Raw genomic sequence first — 12,823 nt, 5'->3', positions numbered from 1 at the left:
GAGATGGGAAAGACCTCCGCCTGAATCCTTGGGACAGCTGCTGCCAGAGTAGACAATATTGACTTTGAAAGCCTAATGGTCTGACTCATTCTAAGGTAGCTTCCAGTTTGGTGTGAGCGAGTTTGGTGTAGTGGTTTAGTGCTCATCTGGAAGAACTGAGTTTGATTCCCTACTCCTCCACTTACAGCTACTGGAATGGCCTTGGGTTAGCCATAGCTTTCACAGAGTTGTTCTTGAAAGGGCAGCTTCTGCGAGAGTTCTCTCAACCTCATCCACCTCACAGGGTGTCTGTTGTGGGGGAGGAAGGTAAAGGCGACTATAAGCCGCTCTGAAATTCTGAGTGGAGGGTGGGGTTTAAATCCAACATCATCTTCTTACCAGAGTTCTAATTGTTCAGGGAGAAAGTTGTACTGGAGTCTTTCTCCTTGGGTGAGCATTAAAATTTTTTTTTCTCAGCTGCAGCCTCAAGTAGTCAACTATTTTATCACTTCAGGATTCTATCATCCATCAAACTGAATGGGTAACCTAGCCTTGAGATGACATGTATGAAGCACTTCTGTGAATTTAGAAAAGGTCTACATAATTGAATATTAGCTCTGGGAGTGGTACTCCTTCCCCCAGTCTTTGGTGCACAACAGACAACCAACAACTTCATTACAGAGGATCCTGTACTTAGTTGCCAAGAGTTGTCTCCATAACACTGCATAACAGTGACGATGCTGGCTCACTGATAGTCAAGTTAGTATGATTACATCATTCCAGAATGAACATGCACGTTTTCCCAGGAGTATACAAGTATAATACACACGTATAGAATTAAATTCTTGAGTCATACTAAACTGTTCCATGCATACAGGCTTTCACAACTGTTGTTGAAGTTGAGAGCTCTCTAGTTACTAGAAAAGCTCCACCTTAAGTACCATTAATACTAACAAGATCAAGGTACAAATGATACTACTTTTTCCAGTACAGTATTTCCTAAGTGCTACATTACTACAATATTTGTTCAACAATCCCATGCATGTCTCAACTTAAATCTAATTTTGCAGTGGTGACATTGAAAATAAACTGAGTAAGATATATGGAATGTGTCTTGAAATAGGGCAGGAGAAATATCTGCAAATAAATACTGGTGCTCAAGATGTTTGATTTTGCAGGTCGGAGTTAACTGTTCCTGTCTCACATGGTAAAAAGGAATATATCTGTTGTTTAGAGAGGCATAGTGTGAAGCTAAGTTCTGAAGGAATGGCATTGACATAGCATCGAGTTTCACTGTTTCTCCCTTAATGTTGCATCGGTTTTTTTTGTTTTTTTTAGCAAGAACACACAGGAACACAGTTCTGGCTGGCTTGGCACCAGGGGGCATGGCCTAATATGCAAATGAGTTCCTGCTGGGCTTTTTCTACAAAAAAGCCCTGATGTTGCATAGTATCCTTCTTTGGGTCTCTGCCTGGCACCAATGTTTTTATGGGCAACAGAGTTAGATGAATGCAGGCCTTGAATTCAGCAGGAGCCGAGGAGCACAACTCCTGAACATTTCTGAGGGGTCCCCCTCTTCCTCCCCACCTACCTTGTCCATTGAATAGTAGGTGCAGCTGCATAACAATCCCTGGATTAGGAGAGCCGGCAGCCAGCCAGCCACCAAGGGCTTTGCCATGCCCCCAGCAGCCCTCATTAACCCATGGAGATGCCCACACCACCCTTTCTCCACTTCTTATGTGATTTTGGGTGACGGGTGGCTTGCTGGCCTTTTGACTTGGGAGAGACAAGGAGAGCCCCAGGTGAGTGAGGTCTACTTGGACTGGCTGGATCTCTAGCCAGCCCAAGCAGGCCTCACTCACCTGTGGCATTCTTGTGTTGGGTTGCTTTTGGCTGGTGGTGGGGTGGCGGCATATGCTAATGAGCTCCACCACCTATTTTTCTACAAAACAACCCTTGGATACATGTAAGTTTTTGTGTAACCTGCAGATGACCTGCTAACAGGCAGACTTGTAGGCAGGTCTTTTTTTTTGTAGCAGGAACTCCTTTGCATATTAGGCCATACACCCCTGATGTAGCCAATCCTCCAAGAGCTTACAGTAGGCCCTCTACTAAGAGCCCTGTACGCTCTTGAAGGATTGGCTACGTCAGGGAGGTGCAGCTTAATATGCAAAGGCGTTCTTGCTACCAAAACCACCCGCCTGCTTGAAGGTGATAACCCTTCTTGACTCTACCTGGTACCTGCATGTCAGAAGTTACGGACTGGGCTGTGAACCTTTCACAGGACCATTTTGCCAGCTTATAAATCAAAAACTGCTTTAATAATTTTTTTTTAGCACTTCCATATTGTCATGGTTTCATAGAACAATTTGCGTACAAAATTCAGAATCTCCCGACACTGAACGATGTGTACGCATGTCTCATGTAACCGGTAGTCTTGAAAATGGCATTGTCTGTCTGAAAGGGGTTTTTTAATACATGAAATTGCAACTTTATTTCCCGACTACCAAGAAGACTGGACCTGAACGGCAGATTTCCCTGAATGCCATTACCATAATTCAATGTTTTATTACTGTACTGTTTATTTTTGAATGCTGTTAGCCGCCCTGAGCCTGCCGTGGCGGGGGAGGGCGGGATACAAATAAAATTTTACTTTACTTTACTTACTTTTTGAGCAGGAACGCACAGGAACACAATTCCAGCTGTCTTGGTGTCAGGGAGCATGGCCTAATATGCAAATGAGTTCCTGCTGGGCTTTTTCTACAAAAAAGCCCTGGCCATTACTATAGTCCACAGTGGTTCTATATCCCCTTTATAACAACTTTCATGGTGTTCAGTGTACCAAAGTCTTCCTTACCCAAAGAATGGAATAGTGGCAATGTTGTCTGGCCATCTTAGAAGGAAAGTGTAAAGGGAGAAATATTCCCTGTAGGTTAAATAAGCACATGAAATAATGCCTTTTAGGCTAAGAAGTCGACCCAAAAAGCTCTTTAGAAGCTAGAGGAAACTTCAAATAATTAGGAGTTCAAGAATTTTTTGCTGCCATGTGGCTTTAACTTATGAAACATTAAAAACAGGAAAAAATATTCATTTATCTCTTTCCTACATTTCTAAGTTAATAAAACATGGCTTTATGCTTCTTTTTGACAGTGTAAATGAAGTAACAGGAATACTTCTTAATCATTTTTTAAAAACATAAATAAGCTTTCTTGTAACTTGCAGGTGTTAATAAGTAAAAAAACCCTCTGATTATACTAAGAAGTAAAAACTAACTAAATAAAGAAGTCTGATTTTACAGATTTACTAAGAATGTAATGCTCAACAGGCATCTTTTAAAGAAAATTATATGCCTTATAGAATTTTGAAAAGATTAGCTTGTTCTTTGTGAATGTAAAAAAAAGAAAACCCAACTATTGAAAGCAGAGGGGGAAAAAACAGTTAATGAACTTAAAAAGAAAATCACTTCAGTAGGCAATTTATTTCCAATGTGTACCAAGAGTTGTGGGGGTGTGGGGAGATCAGGTGAGGTAATATCGAGGGCTTTCAGGGAAAATGCGTATAAATTGATGGCTCAGTTTCTTCAAAAAGGCACAACTTCAGCAGCAGTAAAGTCCGTAAACAAAAATTTTACTGAAATAATTCAATAACACAGATACGAGCTTCTCTTTAAAGTGTAAAGCTAATGGCATACACAAGAAAGATGGACAGACCCTTTCCCCCAAGACTAATATGGATACAATAAATATGGAGTTTTACATACTTAGTCTGTACACACAAACTTTGCCCCACAGCCATAAAAATTTACATTTAACAGTGCAACATATAATTTAATCATTTATTTCATTTGACATAAGTTTTTTTTTACTTACGAAACACAAGAAACTACTTCGTTTTTTAATATACATATAATATATATAATTTTGACAATCTGTACACCTTTCTAAACATAAAACTCCAAAAAAAGGCACAATTGTCTATACAACATGTACAAAAAATGGCCGGAGCTGACAAGAAACGACAATTATTGGTCAAAAGTTCATGATTGCACAAAGATTAGTAATGAGTTTGTGTCAGAAAAAATGTGCTTTAAGTAAAAGGGAGGTTTGCAAAGAAACCTAGTAAGTGTTACTTTAAAAAAATAAAATAAAAATAAAACAAACACACACACGCGCACGCACGCACACGCAACCCAAGAGAAAACCAAAAACCCTAGGTTGCTATTATAAGTCTGTCCTCATCGTCACTGCTGCTGTCGCTAAACTCCACAGTATTCTGTCGCTCAGGCAACCCTTTGCGCCTAAGTGCTTGTCTATCTGGAGAGACAGTTCGACGGATTGGGGAACTGGATAAAACGTCAGAATTCACCTTCATGGGAGGCTCTGATGCCGAAGCCTGTTCAACCCGAACAGAATTGATATTGCACTTTGGTTTTAGATGACTCTCTGAGTCAGGCTTTTCTGGGTCCAGTTTATCCGAGCTATTGCATCGTGGGTATTCGCTTGAAGCAGATTCGGGCAGGGTTTCCACTTTGTACCGCTGGTTGGCTGGTGCCACCTGAGGAGACTGAGCACTGGTGATCTGGCCAGGATTGCTGGCCACAAAGCTTGCTGGACCCCTTTCCTGGTGAGTTTCGCAGGCCTTGTTGCTGGAAGCTGGTGTTTCTGTGAGGCCCTGCCCATCCGCGGCTAAGGGGCTGGCCGAAGTAATTAAAGTCGGCAGTGCTATGTTCAGTATCTGTAGACCTGGAATGTGTGTCTGGGGATTGGGGGTGCTCTGAGAGGGAGGGTTTGCAGTCAAAACTTGTAGCCCTACCGCATTTAGGGTTAACCCCGAAGGGTGTATCTGCGGAGTGATGTTGGTTTTTGTCAGCCCTAAGATGTTCACCGTCTCCATGTTCAGGGATGGAAGAGACTGAAGGGGCGGTGCGCTCAGGTTCTGGATACCTGGCACGTTTATTTGGCCAATGGGGATACAGGACACGACACTGTTCACTTCGGCGACACCGAGACGATTTGCAGTGCCGGAGACCGCGCAGGCTGGATCACCAAGAGCACTTGTAGTTCTGTGGATCACGCTAACAGCGGGGATACTGAGTTGTACCGGTCCAGCCTGAATGGGAAGAAATGTTGAGTACGTGGCCAAGCCAGCAGGTACCACGTGGATCCCTCCCACAGGAATCATGCCGTAAGGGGTCTTGGCTTGTTGCTGCGAGTGCAAAGGAAGGTGGCTAAAGAGGTGGGCCTGGGGAGGTGCTGCATTCATGGTCTGTTGCTGATGCTTCTGCTCGAGGAGCTCTGGGTATGGGGAGGCTGCTGAAGGAGCCACCATTGTGGTTTGCGTACTCCGGTCCACGGGTGAGGAAGGAAGTCTTGTACAGGTTGTGCTCTAGTGCAAGGAAAGAACAAAAAACAGAAAAAACAGCAATAAGGCTCACAATTCTGTATTGTTTCTTAAAAACATCGGACAGGCCCAGGGCTTCTTTAGTAGCAGGAACTCCTTTGTATATTAGGCCACATACTCCTGATGTAGCCAATCCTTCAAGAGCTTTATTTGGCCAGTGGGGATACAGGACACGACACTGTTCACTTCGGCGACACTGAGACTATTTGCAGTGCCGGAGACCGCGCAGGCTGGATCACCAAGAGCACTTATAGGGCCAACTGTAAGCTCTTGGAAGACTGGCTGCATCAGGGATGTGTGGCCTAATATACAAAGGAGTTCCTGCTTCGAAAAGAGACTTGGATCTGTGTGCTGGATTTTGCCTTATAGGGCAGAAGTAGGGAGGCCAACTCCAGATTGGGAGTGGAGCCTAAGGAAGGAAGGATTTTGGGAGAGGAGGGACTTGAGTGAGTTATAATGCCATAGAGTCCACCTGTCAAAGTAGCCATTTTCTGCAGGTGAACTGATCTCTATCATCTGGAGATCAACTGAAATCCCAGGAGATCCCCAGCCACCACCTAGACACTGGCAACTCTAGGCAAAGGCCATGAAAATTGCCTGGAAACAAATCGGCAGCAAATTTTTCAACATGAGGATGATACAGTCCCCCGGAACCAACTCCTGACACGGGGCTGCTGCATTTTGGACTGGCAGAAGCTTCCAGATCATCTCCAAGGGCAGCCGCAGGCCAACTGCATTTTAGTAATCTAACTCGGATCATGGATCACCATGGCCAGATCACGCTTTTCACTAAACAACCACAGCTGGTGTATCAGCCAAAGCCGACAAAAGGTGCTAGGTGACAGAGAAAAAGCAGTTTGTTAACGCTCTCCCATTAAAAAAAATAAAAATAAATCATTCAGTGCTCCTGTTCTCCACAAATAGCTCTCATGGATGTGCAGAGTATGTTGAAAACATGAACACATCATAAGAAGTCCCATGCAATTTCTAATTGCTAGCTGTGGCCAGGGCCGGCTCACCCACTAGGCAGTTGTCTAGGGTGCCAAAAGGGCAGGGTTGCCAAAATTGGCCTTCCCCCCCCCTTCCCCCTAGGCAAATGCCTAGTCTGCCATCTCCTCAGCCTCCTCCTCCCTCCCTTCCCCTCCCCAGGTGTATTTCAAAGCCTGGAAGGGCGGTGGAGCCATGCTCCTGGGGGATCTAAAGCGCCCCCCCCTCCAATCAGCTGATTGGCAGGTAAAACAGCGCGGTGCTCAATGTCTTTGAGCGCTGTGGCAGGCTGGCAGCAGCAAAAGAACTGTGGCACCCTTTCAGGAAACGGTTCTTTCACTGATGCCAGCCTGCCATGCTGCTTTACCCGCTGATCAACTGATTGGCGGGGGGGTGGGGCTTTAGATCGCCCGGGAACGCAGCTCAACTGACCTTCTGGGTTTTGAAATACACCTTGGGTGGGGAAGGGAGGGAGGAGGAGGCGTGGTGGGGAGAGGGGAAGGCGTGGGGTGGGGGGCGCTGTGGAAAGGGGCTGCAGGCTGACAGTCTGCCTACGGCGCCGTGGACTGTACTGGCTGTGGCAAATATCTTTCCTGTGCTAGCCATGAGAAAATCCTGCTAGCAAACATGGGTCCATCAGGCTGGATTAAGCCTTTCCTGTTTGTGCCTCCATACAGATTACAATCACATACACCATGCAATGAATAATGGCATGCCCATCACAGAAGGAGATCTATTTGAAAAAACAAAGCACGAGAATTTCAGTATGCTGGTAGCTCATACCTAACGCGATGCAGAAGTCTAATCTAATTAATTAGAGTGCAACTTATTTTTAAGCATTGGAAGCATTGCTGAAATCTTTCCAAATTGGGGTGCTTAAAAATCCCAGCCAAGGACACGGAAGCGCTGTTCAGCCAAGAATGTTTTGCCCCTTTCTCCCACCCTGATTCTAGAAAATTGAATCGACTCACCTTGGAAACCGCTGTAGTAACGGCAGTAGCACCAGAAGTTCCTAACGCTCCCTCTGCATCTGGGTAGTCCACATACATGTGATGGGGTGGAGACTGTGGAACGACCTTTGTGTTTGTTTCCTGGACTCGCGTGTGGCCTTCACTTGCTTCATGGGGTATGGCTGCCCCCAGCGGCCCCGAGCTGCTGCCTTCTGATGGGGCTGAACTAAGTACTGTCATCTTGGTGAGAAGTGCTTTTGGCAGGCTATCCATAGAGTCTGTGTGAACGCCAGCAAAACAATCCGTGATTCTGGTATCTTCATCCGCACTTGAGGTCTCCTGAGAAATGTTTCTAGAGGGATGATGCTGTGGGCTGGCTGAAACTGAGGGAGTGGCAGATAAAACCGATTCCGCTTGGCTGTCTTCATCCTCCTCCTCGTTGTCATTGTCATCGTCATCGGGGACGTCTGAATCCTCTGCATCAAACCCAGACCGATCGTAGCCCAATCGTTGCTTCTCACCTAGGAAGAAAGAAAATTTATAAGCACCTGATATCCACACATCCCACGTCACAGAGAGAGGCATGATGCAACACTGGTGCAAGGAACAGAATTTAGTTATAGTCTTTCGTTTCACAGAGGGCATGCACGGGACCATTGTTTCAACATGTTACAACCAGTGTTCCCTCTAAGCTGAGTTAGCGTGAGCTAGCTCATAGACTTTTAGCCTCCAGCTCATACATTTTTGTCTTAGCTCAGGAAAAATAGCCCCAGAGCACACTAATTTATGCAGTAGCTCTCAACTTTAATACCATTAAGTAGCTCACAAAGTAGAATTTTTGCTCACAGAACTCTGCAGCTTACAGGGAACATTGGTTACAACTCATGTTCCCCTCTGGAACACAACTACATTTACTTCTTTTTTTCCAATATGGATCTCAAGGCCCATGCACACAAAAGCTTATACCCACAATTAAACTTTGTTGGTCTTAAAGGTCCCACTGGACTCAAACTTTTTTCTGTTATGTATGTCTGTTTGCCATCCATGCACAACCAAGACCCAGGTCTTCTTAGATACGAGCCGCAAGCAGGCCGCTGGAAATTAGCACATGGATTTTCTGAATATACATATAAATGTTCTGAACAAACAAGAGTGCCCTTTCGTGCGCTTTCCAACTTCACCCAGGGTCCTCTATCACACCGGTGCTAACTTTTCTGCTTGTGTTTAACTACATTTGAGAAAGCTTTTCAAAAATAAAATACAGTTAAGACATCTTATTTACAGAGAAGGAGGCGTTAGAACCAAATAATTCATGCAGGTACAACATATAGTGCAGCATTCCTAGACTCCATTACCACCAGACTACAGGAAGAAAGGGCAAATGCTTCCCCATACAAGCTTCCCACTTTCTCATCTTGGAAAAAGTGCTTTAGCTTGGCTTTTCCCCAAGCTGGGTAACTACCCAACAGTTGATAAATCGATAACAACTCTAAAGGAAATCGTATATTAAAGAAGGCAGAGATATTTCCATGCACTTAACTAGGATATGTAGTTTAACAGATACAAAAAAGGATGGTTTATATTTAATAATACTTTGCCATATACAAGCAAATTCTCAGCAAGAGGCCTAAAACATATTAATGTAAATCTGTATCACTCATTTGCATATGTAGTGTACTGGGAGCTTCAAGTGAAGACCCTTTGTTGGAGAGGCTCCTTGAAGCTACACTCAGAGTGGCCTCTCTTGCTGAGCCAGCCAACCAGATAATCTCAATTTGATTGAAGCCCATTGTTTGAGAGGCTCCTTGCAGCTACATTCAGAGTGGCTGCCCTTGCTGAGCCAGCTAATCAGATAATATCCATTTGAATGAAGCCCATTGTTTGAGAGGCTCCTCGCAGCTACACTCAGAGTGGCCGCCCTTGCTGAGCCAGCCAATCAGGTAATACGAGGTGTGTTTTGGGTGGAGTTTCTGTGTATATAGTTGCGGCTAGCAGCGTGTGTTTTCAGTTGGGTTTTTGCTAATAAAAGTGCTATGCTGGAATCACTATAGAGTCTGACCTACTACTTTTCACGTATTAAGCTAATGGCAGTGGTGTAAGGCCCTCCTCTCCACCAAGCAGACCGCATGAACTGGGCATGTGTAGAGGCTCCAGTATGCATGGTCTTCCTCCACATTACCAAAAGCGAAGATCACAGGGGAGGGCTTGGAGGGCCCAATTCACACTGCTGGCAACTTGGGAAAGGAGAGAGGTTTGCACTGCTCTTCCAGTAAGCTATTTAAGCACTGCCATGGCTTACTGATTCAACTGAGATTGGGATACTCAGGAAAACTGACTTTTTAATATTGATCCTTGTTTATTGGTTTTAAACACTTGAACTTTTAAATGTGCTCATTAACTGCTTGGATTGCAGATCTCCTTTATTTGTATAATTTGTCAAACCATCTGAACTCTAAGCTGCCTCTTAAAATCCATTGTTTTAATAGCAGAAGAGTTATATAAAGTACTAAGGAAAACAAAATGTGCACTTCGATCCTATGGAAGAGAGCCATTAAATCGCACTCTCATGCTAAAGGACTGATAACCACAGACACAAGCTTACCATTCAGTGGGAAAAGAATCATGCATGGTCTTAACATTCCCACTGAAATCAGTCATCATTCCCACAGAAATCTTATTAACTTTCAGCTGGATTGTTTGGCTGGAGGGAGAGGCAAAGTTAAAACATGACAGTCCAGTTTGCATAATGCTCAACCGCTGATGGTGAACATTTAAGAAAATGGGAATTAATACCTGTCTCTCTTAAGAGCCAGTTTGGAAAGCTAGTTTGGTGTAGTGGTTAAGTGTGCGGGCTCTTATCTGGGTAAACCAGGTTTGATTCCCCACTCCTCCACTTGCACCTGCTGGAACGGCCTTCAGTCAGCCATAGGTCTTGCAGGAGTTGACCTTGAAAAGGCAGCTGCTGCAAGAGCTCTCTCAGCCCCACCTGCCTCACAGGGTGTCTGTTGTGGGCAGGGGAGGTAAAGGAGATTGTGACCACTCTGAGATTCAGAGTACAGGGTGGTATATAAATTCAATATCTTCTTCTTCTCTTAAAGGCTTTTAAAGCTGATAACCTCACTTTGTCGAAGAACTCTGAACATCTTATTCAAGCCGCAAGTTTTATTTCAGATCTCAGTTGCTAACAGTAAGAAATGATCAGCTAATATTACAGAGCAACTACTCACAAAAACTATTCTTGTGAGCCAATGCCTCCCCCCCAATAAAGATCCCCAAATAAGAGGATGGACAGAGGAGAGGAGACAGATCTGTCCCATGGGCCGTATGTTTTAAGGCACCACTTAATTCTGTTTCTCTTTATTGTCACAAGTCACAGCTCAATTTGGGAGAAAACAGCTAGCAGTAACAAATTACATCCAATGCTCAGACTGGTTGAAAAGATGTGGGGATGCTATTTCACACAACTAACAGTGTGATTTCTTGAGGGGGAAAAAAAATCAACCCAATGCAAATAAGCAAGTAATCGAAAATGACCCTTAAATATATTATTAACTATTAGCATCAGAAATAGTTGATTCTGAAAAGAAAAATTCTGAATACAATGATAATCCTATTCAGTCACCAATGGCAAGAAGCAGTAAGGCTCTCATCTAGCTGCAGGTGTTTCTACTAATGTCTATAATAAGCTGTTAATAACAGTGCTGGAAACATTCTCAGCCTTTTTTCCCTCTTGCATTGCCAAAATACCTTTTTCAGCAGCATTTAACAGCATCTGTTTAACACCATCAACAAAGCATTAGCAACAAATGCATTTCAGATCAAGAAATAAGCTATGATCACACAGAGACACAGACACACACAAGGTCTACTCCCTAATGCTTTTCTCGGTATTTGCTATTCAGTTCTTTATGAAATATTTGACTAATTCAAGAAATTTTGCCATGCTATTCATAAAAGATATCTTTAAAGTGAAAACAAAATCTGGGAAACGGTGTCTGATGGCTCTATTCTATATCTACATTTAAAGGAATTAAGCCTAACACTGTTTATAGAATACTTTCAGGCAGGGCTTTTCTTGTAGCAGGAGCTCCTTTACATATTGGGCCAGGGGTCCCCAACCTCTGGGCCGTGGACCGGTCCCGGTCCGTGGCCTGTTAAGCAACTGGACCATGAGTTGTATAATTATTTCATTATATATTACAATATAATAATAATAATAATAATAATACATTAGATTTATATCCTGCCCTCCACTCTGAATTCCAGAGTCTCAGAGCGGCCTACAATCTTCTTTATCTTCCTCCCCCACAACAGACACCCTGTGAGGTAGGTGGGGCTGAGAGACAACTCAGGCGAGAGTTATGGCTGACCCAAGGCCATTCCAGCAGCTGCAAGTGGAGGAGTGGGAAATCAAACCCGGTTCTCCCAGACAAGAGTTCACACACTTAATCAACACACCAAACTAATAGAAACAAAGTGCACATTTGTATCATCCCAAAACCATGCCCCCTACCCCCGGTCCGTGGGAAAATTGTCTTCCACAAAACCTGTCCCTGGTGCCAAAAAGGTTGGGGATTACTGCATTAGGTCACACACCCTTGATGTAGCCAATGCTCCAAAAGCTTACAGCAGGGCCCTGTAAGCTCTTGGAAGACTGGCTACATCAGGGAGGTGTGACCTAATATGCAAAGAAGTTCCTGCTACAAAAAACCCCGTTTTCAGGTACCAAGACCGATTTCACTCTCCTTTGCTAAAAGAAATGTGGGCATTGTAGAAAAGAAGAGAATCACTGCAGACAGATTTGCAACAGAAGAAAGGAATTATGTTAATTCTTCGAATTACTGGGAACATCTGGCTATTGAACACCAGACCAACCCTATGCTTAGACCACATACAAATAAACAAGCAGCACAGGAACATCTTAGATGTTATCATTCCACTCCATTAAATGTGTATCTTATGAGCATGTGGGCAGCTGCCTAAACAATCTTATGGTCCAAACCTACAGCACTTCCAGGAGCTTCTGTAAGTGGCAAAGCTGGTAATGATGATTCATTTCCAGAGATGCAAGTCCACGGAAATGGAGTAGGTCATTCTAAAAGTCCCCTTAGCAATAACACTTGTAACTGGAGACACCGTCCATTACTGGAGATGGAGTAAATGCCAAATTCAACTGGCTGGAAACAGTGAGGCAGCACAAAAACAGGTTGCTTACCTGTAACTGATGATCTTCGAGTGGTCATCTGTGCAGTCACACACATGGGTCTTGCCGCAGGCAATGAATCCATTCCTCGGAGTTCCAATAGCTCGCCTATAGCGCTTTTGGCGCGCTCCCCTCCCGCCCTGGGGAGCAGGCAGCGACCGCGCATGCCTGGAGCGGGGGGGGAGCGCCCATTCCACTCAGTTTCTTCCAGCCGCCGCTGACCTAACACAGTACAGAGTTAAATAACAATCACAGGAAGCCAGCAGCGGGGAAGGCTGGGTGGGCGTGTGTGACTGCACAGATG

General features: G+C 44.3%; 1 protein-coding gene across 3 annotated transcripts in view; it reads right to left on the bottom strand.

The window, feature by feature from the left end:
• Window positions 1-3,585: 3,585 nt before the first annotated feature.
• HIVEP1 (HIVEP zinc finger 1) overlaps window positions 3,586-12,823 on the bottom strand; it is a 123,430-nt gene continuing 114,192 nt past the window's right edge. For all 3 annotated transcript variants that reach the window (XM_060244213.1, XM_060244215.1, XM_060244214.1), the window contains exons 8-9: window positions 7,338-7,837; window positions 3,586-5,364 (exon numbers count right to left, since the gene is read on the bottom strand). In XM_060244213.1, coding sequence (XP_060100196.1) covers window positions 4,189-5,364; window positions 7,338-7,837 — 1,676 coding nt within the window. In that variant the 3' untranslated portion in view covers window positions 3,586-4,188. The remainder of the gene's footprint in view (window positions 5,365-7,337; window positions 7,838-12,823) is intronic.

The sequence above is a fragment of the Heteronotia binoei genome, chromosome 7, assembly GCF_032191835.1.
Source record: "Heteronotia binoei isolate CCM8104 ecotype False Entrance Well chromosome 7, APGP_CSIRO_Hbin_v1, whole genome shotgun sequence".
Classification (NCBI taxonomy): Eukaryota; Metazoa; Chordata; class Lepidosauria; order Squamata; family Gekkonidae; genus Heteronotia; species Heteronotia binoei.
The sequence above is the reverse complement of the archived record's forward strand: the minus strand, read 5'-3'. Positions and strand labels throughout refer to the sequence as shown.